We start from the raw sequence: 15441 nt of genomic DNA, 5'->3' as shown, positions 1-15441 counted from the left end.
CCTAGCTACAAATTGTAATTTAAGTCAGCATATGCACAGCCATCAATCCTAAATATTATTTGCTAGGCCTTCAAATACAACTTAAAGTTAGCTGAATTGCCCTGACAAATTGTCTCAGCTCTGTCTAACCAGAAAAAACTTCCTCCAGGGGTGTATGCAATCCAGCCTCCATGTTTCAATTACCGGCTCTGGGTACAAAGACCAACTTGTGATTTCTTAAGGTAAAAATTATTACTATAAAAGATGTACTAGGCCTGGCACGGTGGCTCACGCCTTTAGTCCCAGCACTTTGGGAAGCTGAGGTGGGCGGATCACGAGGTCAGGAGTTGGGAGACCAGCCTGGCCAACATGGTGAAACCCCACCTCTACTAAAAATACAAACATTAGCCAGGTGTGCTGGTGGGCTCCTGTAATCCCAGCTGCTCAGGAGGCTGAGGCAGGAGAATTGCTTGAGTCCGGGAGGTGGAGGTTGCAGTGAGCCAAGATTGCGCCACTGCACTCCAGCCTAGGCGACAGAGCAAGACTCCCTTTAAAAAAAAAAAAAAAAAAAAAAAGCACTAAAATTAAGTTGGCAAGAATTTACATGTACTCCTTTTTACATATAAGACATAAATATCTGACACTTGATTCATTCCCTTCATTCTCCAGCCAGCCTCCCAGGGCAAGTCTGGCAAGGATTCTGACCATGGGGCAAAAGAAACTACCTTTTTTCAGTTTATGTTAGGACAACCTACGTGAGTTTACATTTGGCTTAATATAATACTACCCTACTTCTCCAATCAGTATTTAAGCATTTATGAAAAAACAGAAACTTTTCAATTTAACCACTTCTACTACCCTAGTCTCTCTGACAAAGACATGACACATCTCACTTCAAGGAAAAAAGGGTCCTTTTTCCTCACAATACTTCCTCATAAACTTTATTTTTAAAATGCTTTTAAAACCAGATTCTAATTTAATTAATCCAGATTTGCAAAATTATAAAGGAAAAGTCTTGCCGGTTGTTGCTTCGGTTATGTTAATTTCACAATTTAGTACACTGCAACTACGTATTTAATACAAAGCAGCCTTTCTTGGGGCGGGGCGGGGCGGGGCGGGGGGGAGGGGCGCGGTGTTTAACAAAATACATCTCAGCACCAGCCTAGAGAAACTTTTCTGTGTGAAAACAGAAGAGGGGTTACCATGGAGAAATTCATTACGGATTTCGGGAGGGCTTTTTCCTCAGAAATAGAGTGAAAAGAAAAAGTGGTTGTGTAATAAATCTGATACTGATGCTGTGTGACTTAGAAGTTGGTCCAAAAGTTCATCTTAGGCAATTATGTCTAGATGATCAACTACACATCATCTGCAACAGGTGACAGGAAACTGCATTTCCCAGGCAAGGCAAAGCGATCAAATGAGTTAAGACGCGCGTTCCTGCGGTCTTGTACTTTTATTTTTGATTTAACCAAAACAATTTTGAATCGGATGAATTACCAAATTTGGTTGGGTCTTCTTGGCTTTCTGCTTTGCTTTTTAATCAGCCATTTACCAGAAACTGTTGCACAGGCCCATTAGCACTCGAAGAATAAAAACAAACACACAGGACCAGATAAGGTTCCCCTACTAACCCAAATGATCCGTTTCCTTAACATAATTTTAAAACCACAGCTAGGGGTGTGAAAACAGGACAGATTGTGACACAAAATCTGTCCAAATCCTTAATTCCCTTTTAAGGAACAGATATATAATAAAAATCCGAAAGGAACCACATTAGAAATGAAAAGAGGTTTGCAAAACAAGACGCTTCTTTCATTCCAGAAAACCATACCAAAACAAGGGGAGAAAAATGAAAGCAATGGATATGTGTTTGCCCAAGTTTCAATCTTGCCCAGTGGAGACACTACACTGGCACAAATTCTGAGGAGGAAAAAGAGGAGGTTGGCGGGCGGGGGCGGGAAGAGAGAGCGAGTGTGGCCTGCAAACCGCAACAATGCAATCTCCATTTTGAACAATGCGCCTCTTTCCTCTTATAAATCTAGTTTTTTGCCACTTGATGTGCCCTCGCATTTCCCCTCTGGGGGTCGGCGGGGTTGGGGGGAGATCGGAGCAGGATGCACAGCACATGAGTGAGCAAGGGGGGGAGGGCAGAGAAGGTGGGGAAGGAGTCTGTAGCAACTGGGCTGGGTGGGTACCTGGAGTGCTGCTGTAGGTACTATAGCTCCTGAAGCTGCTTTCCGTGCAGTAACTGGCGTCCTCGTACACCACTTTGTTGACCGCCCTCCGGGCCGCGGCGGTCCGGGCCAGGTGGCTGCCCCCACCTCCCCCCGGCCCGGGGCGCTGCTGCTGGGGTGCGGCCGCCGGCGGCGGCGGCGGCTTTCTCCGGCTACTGCTGCCCATTCTGGGCGAGCTCAGCCGCGTCTTGAGCGCCACCTCAGCCTGGCGGCGGCCCACCTGCCCCGGCTGCTACCGCGTTGCCGCGAGCGGAACCCCGGATAGGTCCGGACGTGGGCGGCGGCGGCAGCGGCGGGGCCGGGGCGCAGCGCTCCGCAGTGGAAGCCGCGGGCTGCTTGGTCTGCCTGCCCCGCCGGCCCCTCATGTTGGAGCCCAGGAGGAGGGAGAAGGGAAAGCGGACGGGGAGGGGGGCGCGCAATGGGCGCAGTGGGGGCGGCCGGGGCCGGGTGGGGAGGCCCGAGGGGCCGGGCAGGAGGGACCCGGCCTGCGGAAGCGGTTGGAGGGAGAAGGCTCGATCCAAATGGCTGGGGCCCCACTCCGGATCGCCTTCAGCCGCTATCTTATCTCTTCCGTCTACCGGAGCGCGGTCACGTGAGCTGCGCCACCGACGAGCCTGGAACCGGGCGAGGTGGCGCGGCGGCCGCTAGGGGGAGCGCGGGAGCATTGAGTCGGGGGCGGAGAGCCTGGGGCGCCTGGGCTGGGCGCAGCGCGGCGAGGCTGGACTCCGGGCGCGGTGGCGCGGCTGAGAGAGACGTGCAGCTCGCGAAATGCCCCGCGTCTAAGGCCTTCGGAGACCACAGTTTCCGCGGACCCCTGGCTGGAGCCCAAAGCCGACCGGACCTCCTCCCTGCGTCTCCCCTTCCGCGGCTCGGAGAGGAAGGCAGGAGAGCCCCCAAATATCATTCCCCTCCCGCCCCCTAGGGAAACTGAGGCTGAAAGAGCCAGCGAGAGAAAGAAAAAAAAAGTCTCGGAGTGGGGCGGCCCGAGCGACCTAAGGGACGGGGCAGCGCCAGCGACCGAGGGAAATTAGTCGGGGTGGGGGAACAGGGAGACAAGCCCCCAGAATTTAGGAAACTCCGAAGCTTGGAGCTGGAGTCCTGAAATTGACTCCGATGACAACTGCTCCGGATCTGTGCCAGGAGCCACGCCCCGGGCTGCCACGCCTGGAGGGAGGGGGCGTCCTCAGACCTGTTGCGTGGAATCCCCACTGGGAAAACCTCAGTAAACTCCAGCCTGGACAACATAGTGAAACCCCGTTTCTACTAAAAATAAAAAAATAAGCTGGGCATAGTGGCGGGCGCCTGTAATCCCAGCTACTCAGGAGGCTGAGGCAGAAGAATCGCTTGAACCCCTGAGGTGGAGGTTGCAGTGAGCCAAGATTGCGCCATTGTACTCCAGCCTGGGCGACAAGAGTGAGTAGTCCCAGCTACTTGGGAGGCTGAGGCAGAAGAATGGCGTGAGCCCAGGAGGCGGAGCTTGCAGTGAGCGGAGATCGCGCCACTGCCCTCCAGCCTGGGTGACAGAGCGAGAGTCTGTCTCCAAAAAAAAAAAAAAAAGAATGAGACTGGAAACCATGCCACCTGGTGAAATGAATAAAGAAATAAATGTTGTCTGGACTGAGTGGCTCACACCTCTAATCCCAGTATTTTGGAGGCCGAGGCGGGCAGATCACTTGAGGCCAGGAATTCAAACCAGTCTGGGCAACATGGTGAAACCCTGTCTTTTCTACAATTACAAAAAGATTAGCCGGACGTGGTGGTACATGCCTGTAATCCCAGCTACTCAGGAAGCTGAGACACGAGAATCGCTTGAACCTGGGAGGCAGAGGTTGCAATGAACTAAGATCACGCCACTGCACTCCAGCCTAGGTGACAGACTGAGACTAGGTCTCAAAAAAAATTATAATTCAGTAACATAGTCAGTTACAAGATAAACATTGAACCTGCCTCCCAGGTTCAAGTGAGTCTCCTGACTCAGCCTCCCGAGTTGCTGAGATTACAGGCGTGTGCCACCACGCCTGGCTAATTTTTTGTATTTTTAGTACAGACGGTGATTCACCATGTTGGTCAGGCTGGCCTCCAACTCCTGACCTGAAGTAATCCACCCACCTCAGTCTTCCAAAGTGCTGGGATTACAAGCGTGAGCCACTGTGCCCGGCCTCAATTTGGGTTTTTATGGAAGCTTCATTACAGAGTCATTAATGATTACACCGTTGGCCGTTGGTGGTCAGCTTAACCTTCAGCCTCTCTCTCTTTCTCAGAGGTTGACAGTGGCAGTGAAAGCCCTGACCACCAGCCCCAATCCTGAGGCTCTCTAGGAGAGCCTAATTAGTCAATCAAAGTAAGTAAAGAGACTTACTTTGCAGATTCTGAGGGTTTTAGGAATTGTATGCCAGGAAACAGGGAGGAAGATCAAATACGTGTTTCACATTCTCAGAGGACCACAAAGAGGAGATTGGTCATCAGTGTTTCTCAACAGAAGCGCTTTGGCGTTTTAGACAAGCCAGTTGACACACTGTAGGAAGAAGTTTAGCATCTCTGGGCCTGGATACCAAAGGCTAGTACCAGCGCCATCGTTTTTACAACCAAAAAGATAAACTTGCCCTCTTCCCATACATTCGCAAACACTCTCTAGGAGGTGTCAGAACCACTTCCGGCTGAGAACCACTGGAATACGTTTTAGAATATCCAAAAAATGTACTTCCATTTCAAGAAAATTATGTGGGATTGGTGTTTTTCGTTTTTTAATTATTTGGAGGAAATTGCCAATGACAAGTGCTTGAACAAAAAATCCAAATTACAGACTAGTGTATATATAGTATGATGTATCCATTCAATTCACTCAGCAAATGTTTATTTAACACTTAAGGTATGCCATGCACTGTTTCCATTCCACATTCTGTACAGAGTGTACAGAATATTTGTAGTTTATGTCCTTTATATGTAAATAAATAGGTCAGTTGCACTTCAAAGCCAACAAATAAAAGTGATCTCTAAATCTAACCCCCAAAGACAATCATTTTTAAACAACTTTAGAATATATCTTGTATATATTGTTTTAATGCGTGTGTTCATATATAAACACACTTTATACAAAAACAATCTAATGAGGAAGAAAAATTATACTTTGGGAAAGAAGGAGCCGGGCGCAATGGTTCACACCTGTAATCCCAGCACTTTGGGAGGCCAAGGGAGGTGAATCACATGGCGCCAGTAGTTCGAGACCAGCCTGGCTGACATAGTGAAACCCCATCTCTACAAAAATGCAAAAATTAGCTGGGCGTGGTGGCGCACACCTGTAGTCCCAGCTACTCCGGAGACTCAGGCAGGAGAATCACTTGAATCGAAAAGGCAGAGGTTGCAGTGAGGCGAGATCGCGCCACTACATTCCAGCCTGGGCGACAGAGCAAGACTCTGTCTCAAAAAAAAAAACCACATTATTGCTAAGGTAATTTGCTTTTGAGTTCGGGACCAGCCTGACCAACATGATGAAACTCTGTCTCTGCTAAAGTTTCAAATATGTATAAGTACTGGCATATTTTTAAAATACATTTTATTTTCTTTTTAATTTATAAGATATGTGATTGCTTATTTACATCTATTTATTTTTATTTCTGCCTCTTTTTTTAAATAAGGTTAATTTTTTTTTTTAATGGAGTCTTGCTCTGTTCCCCAGGCTGGAGTGCGTAGGGCTGCCTCCGCTCACTGCAATCTCCGCTTCCTGGGTTCAAGCAATTCCCCTGCCTCAGCCTCCTGAGTATCTGGGATTATAGGCACCTGCCACCATGCCCAGCTCTTTTTGTATTTTTAGTAGAGACGGGGTTTCACCATGTTAGCCAAGCTGGTCTTGAACTCCTGACCTCAAGTGATCCTCCCTCCTCGGCCTCTCAAAGTGCTGGGATTACAGTTGTGAGCCACCATGCCCGGCCTGTTAAATTGCTCTATAATTTCCTTTGGAGTGAATTCGGATTAGACCATTGATTTTACTGTTTTTTTTTCTTTTTCCCTTTTTTTTTTTTTTGAGAAGCAGGGCCTTATTCTTTTTCCCAGGCTGGAGTGCAGTGGTGCAATCACACCCCATCGCAGCCTCCACCTACCCAGATCAGTAAATCCTTCCGCCTCAGCCTCCCAAGTAGCTGGGACTACAGGTGCGTGCCATGTCACCATGTCTGGCTAATTTTGGGGTGTTTTTTGTTGTTATTGTTGTTGTCATTTTTTTTTGTAGAGACAAGTTTTTGCCATGTTGCCCAGGCTGGCCTCAAACTCCTGGGCTCAAGCAATTGATCCTCCTTCCTCGACCTCCCAAAGTGCTGGGATTATAGGCATGAGCCACCGTATGGGCCCTGGTTATCTTTTTTTCATATTACACATTTTCATTTTCAAACATTTGAATTTTGCAAGCTTATTTTGAGTGAGAAGAGTTTTGTTTTCTTCTCTCCTGAAGCCCAGTGTAGCCCAGTCAACCCTTAACTTCCAACAGGGAGCCAGCGCTTATCACTGCCTCACACACAGCATGTTAGTCTCCCTTACCCCGGAGAAACTCTTACTGTTAGTGTTCAGCCACCACTTCTTCCTGCTGAATCTGGAGTCTAGAAGGCCTGCAGTTTTAGTCCTGCTCACAGTTTTGTATCTGTTCCATTGAGATTGTTGTAACTTATTTAAGTATGACTATGTCTTTTCAATTTCTCTTTTTTTATATTTTACTCTCACTTGTATGTTCTTGAAGGGAGAGGGAGGATCAAAGTGTGTGCCCACTATACCATCTTGGTTTTCCCAAAATCCGTCCCATCATGTTGTAAAAATCTATGAACTAGGAAATGAAACCCAAGGTTTTCTTTCTAACCAAGGAAGAAGTTCAGTCTCTCTCTATAAATAGAGAAGGGCTGTTGAATAATTTGTCACATTGCTTCTCTTTTGACTTTATAAGACTAAATTGTCTATAGACAGAGAAACAGATTCATTATTAAACCAGGGCCATTCAGGTTTATTTGGTAAAATATTTGTGATATATTTAAAAGCTTCCTGAGGTACTCATGTAATGATTGTTACTAGTGTAATTGGTGCATAGGGCTGGGTGACCCTGCAAAAAAAGAGGCACAGCAAACTTTCTTTCAGGTACAGATGGACTTTATCTTTAGGCAAATCCTTGAAATTTTGGTGGAGGGAATCAGGTTTTCCTGTGGGGTTTTTGTTTTTGGCTTTTCATAGACATCTATATGAAGTCTCTGCTTTAGAATCTATAAAACTATAGCTTCAGAGGCTGGGCATGATGGCTCATGCCTATAATCCCAGCACTTTGGGAGGCTGAGGTGAAAGGATCACTTGAGGTCAGGAGTTCGAGACCAGCCTGGCTAACAGGGCGAAACCCCATCTGTACTAAAAATGCAAAAATTAGCCAGGCGTGGTGGCAGGCACCTGTAATCCCAGCTACTTGGGAGGCTGAGGGAGGAGAATCACTTGAGCCCGGAAGGCAGAGGTTGCAGTGAGCTGAGATCATGCCACTGCACGACAGAGCGAGACTCCATCTTGAAACAAAAAACTGTAGCTTCAGAGATTCACTTAAATTATCATTTATAGGCCAGGAGAGTTGTGGCTCACAGCCTGTAATCCCAGCGTTCTAAAAGGCTGAGGCGGGTGGATCACTTGAGGCCAGGATTTTGAGACCAGCCTGGGCAACATGGCAAAATCCTGTTTCTACAAAAAGGAATTTGCTGGGTGTTGTGATGCACACCTGTAGTCTCAGCTACTTGGCGAGGCTGAGGCCAGGGGACGCTTGAGCCCAGGAGGTCGACCCTGCAGTGAGCCATGATAGCACCACTGTACTCTAGCTGGGACGATCAAGTGAGGTCCTATCTCCAAAAAAAAGTTTTGTTTTGTTTTGTTTTGTTTTAAGACAGGGTCTCACTTTGTCGTCTACGTTGGAGCACAGTGGTGCCATCACAGCTCACTGAAGTCTTCACCTCTCAGGCTTAAGGGAGCCTCCAACCTCAGCCTTCCAAGTAGTTGGCACTACAGGCATGCGCCACCACACCTGGCTAATTTTTGTATTTTTAGTAGAGGTGGGGTTTCACCATGTGGCCAGGCTGGTCTTGAGCTCCTGGACGCAAATGATCTTCCAGCCTCGGCCTCCCAAAGTGCTGGGATTACAGGTGTGAGCCACTGTGCTGGACGAATTTTTTTAAAGAAGGAAAAATAAAATTAATTCATCCCTTCATTAAAAAAATTAAAAACTCTTTAAAGGAAACGTGGGCTAAGTTATTTTTCTGAGAGACTATAAGATTTAGGAAGAAAAATAATCATGATGAAACGTTTTGGGAATATTTTTGGTATTTAAAATTATTGTAGAAATTTATAAATGTGTCAGATTTTGGCTGGGCACAGTGGCTCACACTTGTAATCCAAGCACTTTGGGAGGCCAAGGTGGGCAGACCACCTGAGGTCAGGAGTTTGAGACCAGCCTAGCCAACATGGTGAAACCTATCTCTAAAAGAATTTTTTAAAAAAATTTTAAGTCAGATTTTAAGAAATATTCTTATGGCCGGGTACAAGTGGCTCATAACTGTCATCCCAGCACTTTGGGAGGCAAAGGCAGGCAGATCACTTGAGCTCAGGAGGTAAGTTACCTGGGCAACACAGCAAGACTCCATCTCTACAAAAAAAAATTAGCTGGGCATGGTGGTGAGCACCTGTAGCTACTTGAAGGGATTAAGGCAGGAAGATCATTTGAGCCTGGCAGGTCAAGGCTACAGCAAGCCATGTTTATGTCACTGCAGTCCAGGCAGGGTGACAAAGTAAGACTCTTATCTCCAAATAAGAAAGAAATCCTCTTGGTCATAGATATGATTTCTTTACACCAAGTTTGTTTGTGGATGCCAATCACAATGGGTTTGTCCCTAGGGTAATATAGTTTGCTTTGATCATTTCCAAGAGTAAGTTGTACTACAGGATAGCAGAAGAGATATGCTTAAAAAGTATGGCAAAATGTGGCCGGGCGCGGTGGCTCACGCTTGTAATCCCAGCGCTTTGGGAGGCCAAGGCGGGCGGATCATGAGGTCAGGAGATCGAGACCACGGTGAAACCCCGTCTCTACTAAAAATACAAAAAATTAGCCGGGCGTGGTGGCGGGCGCCTGTAGTCCTAGCTACTCAGAGAGGCTGAGGCAGGAGAATGGCGTGAACCCGGGAGGCGGAGCTTGCAGTGAGCCAAGATCGCGCCACTGCACTCCAGCCTGGGCGACAGAGCGAGACTCCGTCTCAAAAAAATAAATAAATAAAAAATTAAAAAGAAAGTATGGCAAAATGCATATTGAGAAAACAGTACGTTGGCCAGACACAGAGACTCACGCTTGTAATCCCAGCACTTTGGGAGGCCGAGATGGGTCACCTGAGGTCAGGTGTTCAAGGCCAGCCTGGCCAACATGGTGAAACCCTGTCTCTAACAAAAATACAAAAAATTAGCTGAGCTTGGTGGCACGTGCCTGTGGTCCTAGGTACTTAGGAGGCTGAGGTGGAGGATCACTTGAGCCTGGGAGGTGCAGGGTACACTGAGCCGAGATTGTGCCACTGCACTCTAACCTGGGTGTCAGAGTGAGACCCAGTCCCAAAAAAAAAAGAGAGAAAAAACAAGATGCAGTAAAGAAGCCGACCAAAACCAAGATGGTGACAAAAGTGACCTCTGGTCATCCTCGCTGCTCATTAAAACTTTTTTTTAAAAAAATATGAAAAGAGGCTGGGTGCTGTGGCTCATGCCTGTAATCTCAGGACTTTGGGAGGCCAAGGCAGGTGGATTGCCTGAAGTCAGGAGTTTGAGACCAGCCTGGCCAACATGGCAAAACCAAAAATGCAAAAATTAGCCAAATGCGGTGGCACACACCTGTAATCCCAGCTACTTGGGAAGCTGAGGCAAAAGAATTGCTTGAAGCCAGGAGATAGAGGTTGCAGTGAACTGAGATCATGCCACTGTACTCCAGCCTGGGAGACAGAGCAAGCCTCCGTCAAAAAAAAAAAAAAAAAAAAGCCGGGCTTGGTGGTGCACGCCTGTAGTCCCAGCTACTCGGGAGGCTGAGGTGGGAGGATCATGTGAGCCTGGGAGGTCCAGGATGCAGGGGGCTGTGATCCTGCCCCTGCCCTGCAGCCTGGGTTATACAGCGAGACAAAAGAAAAAAGAAAAAAGTTAGTGGTAACAGGATAAACTACATAAGCATATATTATTCCTTCACATTCATGAAGCAGGTCAATTTGAAGCTTGAGGACGACTTCCATTCCTCTAGGTGAATCTACCAAGAAATGCCTTGGTAGAGCTAGGAGTGCCAATGGTATCAGCAAGGCCAGCCTGGTTGCCTGTGATTCATGGTAATTCTCACTATGGCTTTGACATGATGTTCCTACACTGTGCCTATCAACACTTGTAGACACACTGTATAAGCGTTTGTTACACTTACTTTTACTTTTGTCATTAGGTCTTTTATTACAGAGGCCACTCTGCACTCCACAATCACACACTTATACAGCTCCACCTTGCCAAGCAGTGTAGACCCTGCCAAGCAGTGTAGACAGGTTCTGGATAACTATCCTTGCATCGTTCCCCACACCATGTCCCAGATGTTGAACTGAAGCAGCTCCTTCCATGTTCCCTGCCTGTTAATTAGCCAGGCCACTGCCCACATTGTCACAAACATTATATTAACTGAAAAACTGGCCCATGCCATATTCCATTATGAGAAGTTATTTTTAATTCGATTAAATTCCAATGTTTATTCAGAAAACCTGGTAGAGATTGAATTGCTCTATGTACCTTTCTTAGTTTTCTTCTTCATAGCATATTTTGACCATTTATCTTCTACACCTGGCTGACCTGCATGGTCCTTGTAGTGTAACTTCTACTTGGTGTTTGTGCTTTGCTTTGTTTTCAAATTTAAATTGTGAGATACATTTTCAGACCTACCTAAGAAATAGCCCTGATATTGAAATGGCTTCTGTGGAATAGGTTTGACAGATGTAAGTCTTTGATTCTTTGGCATTGGTTTTTGTGCCTGTTACAGTTTTACACACATTCATTCAGAGGAAGACATTACCATCAGTGTGTGGTTTATTTTTTCAAATTCCAGTATGTTTTCAAAGACTCATATTTCACTAAGCAGTGTACTTGTTGAAACCGATGTGAGTGACTTTGTTTCCACATGTGATAGAGCATCAGATACTGGAGTTTGCCGGGGGTAGAATGGTTGGATTCAGGAATGTTTAGCTGACTCATAGCAGGAAGTTATCCTGTAAAAAAATGAAGCAAGGCAGGGAAGACAGATTTAAGTACCATGCAGCTCAAAATGACAATCACATTGTCATTTTCATTGTGAATACTTTTAGGTTCTATATTGGCTGTGATCTTTGTACTAACTGGTATCATGGAGAATATGTTGGCATCGCAGAAAAGGAGGCTAAGAAAATGGATGTGGCCGGGCGCGGTGGCTCACGCTTGTAATCCCAGCACTTTGGGACGCCAAGGCGGGCGGATCACGAGGTCAGGAGATCGAGACCACGGTGAAACCCCGTCTCTACTAAAAATACAAAAAATTAGCCGGGCGTGGTGGCGGGCGCCTGCAGTCCCAGCTACTCAGAGAGGCTGAGGCAGGAGAATGGCGTGAAGCCGGGAGGCAGAGCTCGCAGTGAGCCGAGATTGCGCCACTGCACTCCAGCCTGGGCGACAGAGCGAGACTCCGTCTCAAAAAAAAAAAAAAAAAAAAAAGAAATCTACCCAGAGAACTGAAAATTCAAGGGGATTGATCATAGGGAGCCTGGATTTCAGACGGAGTTAAGGTAGGACAGAGGAGCACAACTTCTCATTATAAGCCCCTCTATGCTTTTTGATTTGTACATGGTGGTTATTCCTCCGGTTAAATTTCTAAAATTGCTTTTTTAAATTGGAAAGGCCTTTGGTGGTAACTGTGAGGTAGAGGCCAAGGGGTGTGAATCCTACCCTGCTGCCAGCTTGCCGGCAGAGCCCGGAGGATGACTGCTGGCAACTGATGATGAAGGAGAGGAAATTGCCTGGAGGTCCTGGGGCCTGTGGCAAGACAAAGGGAATTTGGTAAAGGAGCAAAGGAGACCTAGGCTGGGCCTGCACAGTGAAGGGGCCACTTAGGATGTCTTCTTGCCACCTGGTTATTTTATGTAGCTTTTTAATATACTCAAGTTGACATAATTTTCAATAAAGCACATGGGAGCTGAATGGAGATGTTTGCTCAATTCTGCTTAAATAAACAAATTAGGCTGTGTGCAGTGGCTCACGCCTGTGATCTCAACACTTTGAGAAGCCGAGGCAGGCAGCTCACTTGAGCCCAGGAGTTTGAGACCAGCCTGGGCAACATGGGGAAACCCCATCTCTACAAAAATTACAAAAAATTAGCCGAGCATGGTGGCACGTGCCTGTAGTCCCAGCTACCCAGGAGGCTGAGGTAGGAGGATCACCTGAGCCCTGGAGGTTGAGGCTGCAGTGAGCCATGATTGCACCACTGCACTCCAGACTGGGCTACAGAGTGAGACCCTGTCTCAAAACAAACAAATCAAAAAAAAAAAAAGAAAGAAAAAAAAAGAAAAAATTACAATGCAAAGAATTGTGTAAAGACAACTTGCTGTTGCATTTTTAGGGAATTTCTATTGCTTTCCGGATTTAAGGCAGAATGAAACATCACTAGCCAGTTATTGAAACTTGATTTTATTATGGATTTCCAGAATTTCCTTTGCCATATTTTCCCATTTTAATTTAGGATCTCCAGCATTGTTTGCACATTGTTTTCATTACTGCACTTTGTTATAATTCATCAGTTATACCATCCATATTCTTTCTTTTCTTACAGATTGCGATATCTTTAGTCTGAATTTTTACCTGGAATCAGAACTGGATGTTGGGGTCACTGTTTTATTGTACCTCATGATTACCTAATTCAAAATTGCCCCCCAAAAAGTTAAGTTAGCTAATATAATTTTTTAATGTTAAAGATGTGTAGTGGTAAACAATTTATTCTAGCAGCCACGTGGAACAATGTATTTAAAAATTGTAAACTATTGGAATACTGTATTTATCTGCTATTGCAATATAAAGTCCTTTGACTTAGTCCTGGTAACTGTACAGTAATTTGGTTTACTAACAAAAGTTGTGAGGCCAGGCTCAGTGGCTCACGCCTGTAATCCCAGCACTTTGGGAGGCCGAGGCAGGCGGATCACCTGAGGTCAGGAGTTTGCGACCAGCCTGGCCAACATGGTGAAACCTCGTCTCTACAAAAAGTGCAAAAATTAGCCGAGCATGGTGGCAGGCACCTGTAATCCCAGCTACTCGGGAGGCTGAGGCAGGAGAAACGCTTGAATCTGGGAGGCAGAGGTTGCAGTGAGCCGAGATCGCGCCTTTGCACTACAGCCTGGGGACAAAAGCGAGACTTTGTCTCAAAAAATAAAAAGTTGTGAATAAAACTGTGTGAAACTGGGAGACTTTCTGGACTTTAATAGAAAAATGTGATTTTAAAATTGCTTTTTCTTTTGTTTTAGCATAACTTTTCCCTTTATAGTCCCCTCGTCTGTGTAAATAAACACACACATACACACACACACACACCTTTCACCACAATGGTAATGCTTCTGTAAATATCTGTATTTGTCCAGTTGCCTGAAAATGTTGTAATCTTTATTAGACAAATATATATACATATATATTTTAAATATTGGCTTTTTCCAGTGAACTATTATGCTTAGTGTACAGTGAAAAGTTTTAATATTATAGGTTAAAAATTTCTTAACTGTTCTTTTCTATTCGCTTGCCAAGGGTGAATGAAAGAACATGGCTGCTTCTCCCAGACTGATTGACTTTGGCATCCGCATAAAGCATCGTTTTCAAAAATGAAAAGTGCTCAATTGTTCCCTTTTTTCTATATTCTGTAGGTCTCACAACAACAAACTGCAGTCTACAGCTTCCTAAAGTTCAGCATGTTAACCTAACATAAAACACAGAAAGAATACCCAGGAGGCGGAGCTTGCAGTGAGCCGAGATTGCGCCACTGCACTCCAGCCTGGGCGACAGAGCGAGACTCCGTCTCAAAAAAAAAAAAGAATCTTGTTGCCTGAACTATTTTCAATTAAGGAGCCAGATGTTTTTACTCAGGCTATCCTGACAAGACTTGACCTAAACTTTGTTTTTATTGATCATAACAGTCCAATTATATTATTGGCCAATTTTATCCAATGGGCAAGAAAAAAGCAAAGTTGCCAGGTGCAATGGCTCACGCCTGTAATCCCAGCACTTTGGGAGGCTGAGGCGGGTGGATCATCTGAGGTCGGGAGTTCGAGACCAGCATGACCAATATGGAGAAACCCCGTCTCTACTAAAAATACAAAATTAGCTGTGCATGGTGGCCCATGCCTGTAATCCCAGCTACTTGGGAGGCTGAGGCAGGAGAATCGCTTGAACCCGGGAGGCAGAGGTTGTATTGAGCCGAGATTGAGCCATTGCACTCCAGCCTGGGTGACAAGAGCAAAACTCCATCTCAAAAACAAAAAAAGGAAGAAAAGAAAATGAAAAAAGAAAAGTCAACGACACCATTATCTTGTCAAGATCAAATGGTTTTATTATCGTGGCAGAAGCGAGAAAACTTTGTTTATTAAAAAAAGAAAAGAAAAAGAAAGCAAGAAAAAATGATACTCTGGGGGTCAAGTATAACTCCATGGAAATGCCACTTCTGCTCTTCAGTGAAGAAGCTGGTTTAGAGTCTCAAAGAAAACTTTTGACTGTATTTATTTATTGTTGCAAAAAACATGCTTTTTTATTGTTGCCCTCATTTGTCAACTAATTATTTTTTCTTATAAATCCAGCCACAGTTACATATAATCCATCCGTATCTTATCATGATTCCTGTACGTAAAAGTACAAGACAACCTCTAGATGTCTTTTCTTTCTATGAAAGGAGCTGCTATGTACACATGTGCACACACACACACAACTGTGAATCAACAATGAGTTTATTGTTCATGGCAGATTAAAATCAAGCTTGCATAAAGATTGGGCTAAGTGGTCCTGGACTACAGACTCTGTTGCCTTGAATATAACAGTACAATTTGTCAATTACTCCACATCAGGTTAAAATGAGTGAAATCTATTTGAAGGTATCTTCTTTGTAAACATTTGTCAGATTCTAATTTTTCTTTTTGTATTAAAATTCAACTATGGATGTATGTGAAACAAAATA

General features: G+C 45.4%; 1 protein-coding gene across 5 annotated transcripts in view; it reads right to left on the bottom strand.

Annotated features, from left to right (window-relative positions):
- LOC129470180 (nucleosome-remodeling factor subunit BPTF-like) overlaps nucleotides 1-2400 on the bottom strand; it is a 36104-nt gene extending 33704 nt beyond the window's left edge. For all 5 annotated transcript variants that reach the window (XR_010118225.1, XR_010118226.1, XM_063629300.1 and 2 more), the window contains exon 1: nucleotides 2175-2400. Coding sequence is in view for 3 of the 5 variants with exons in the window: in XM_063629300.1 (XP_063485370.1) it covers nucleotides 2175-2379 (205 nt within the window). In the remaining 2 variants the exon portion in view is untranslated. The remainder of the gene's footprint in view (nucleotides 1-2174) is intronic.
- Nucleotides 2401-15441: the final 13041 nt, after the last annotated feature.

The sequence above is a fragment of the Symphalangus syndactylus genome, chromosome 20 (assembly GCF_028878055.3).
Source record: "Symphalangus syndactylus isolate Jambi chromosome 20, NHGRI_mSymSyn1-v2.1_pri, whole genome shotgun sequence".
NCBI classification, from domain to species: Eukaryota; Metazoa; Chordata; class Mammalia; order Primates; family Hylobatidae; genus Symphalangus; species Symphalangus syndactylus.
This window is presented reverse-complemented; position numbering and strand designations above follow the sequence as displayed.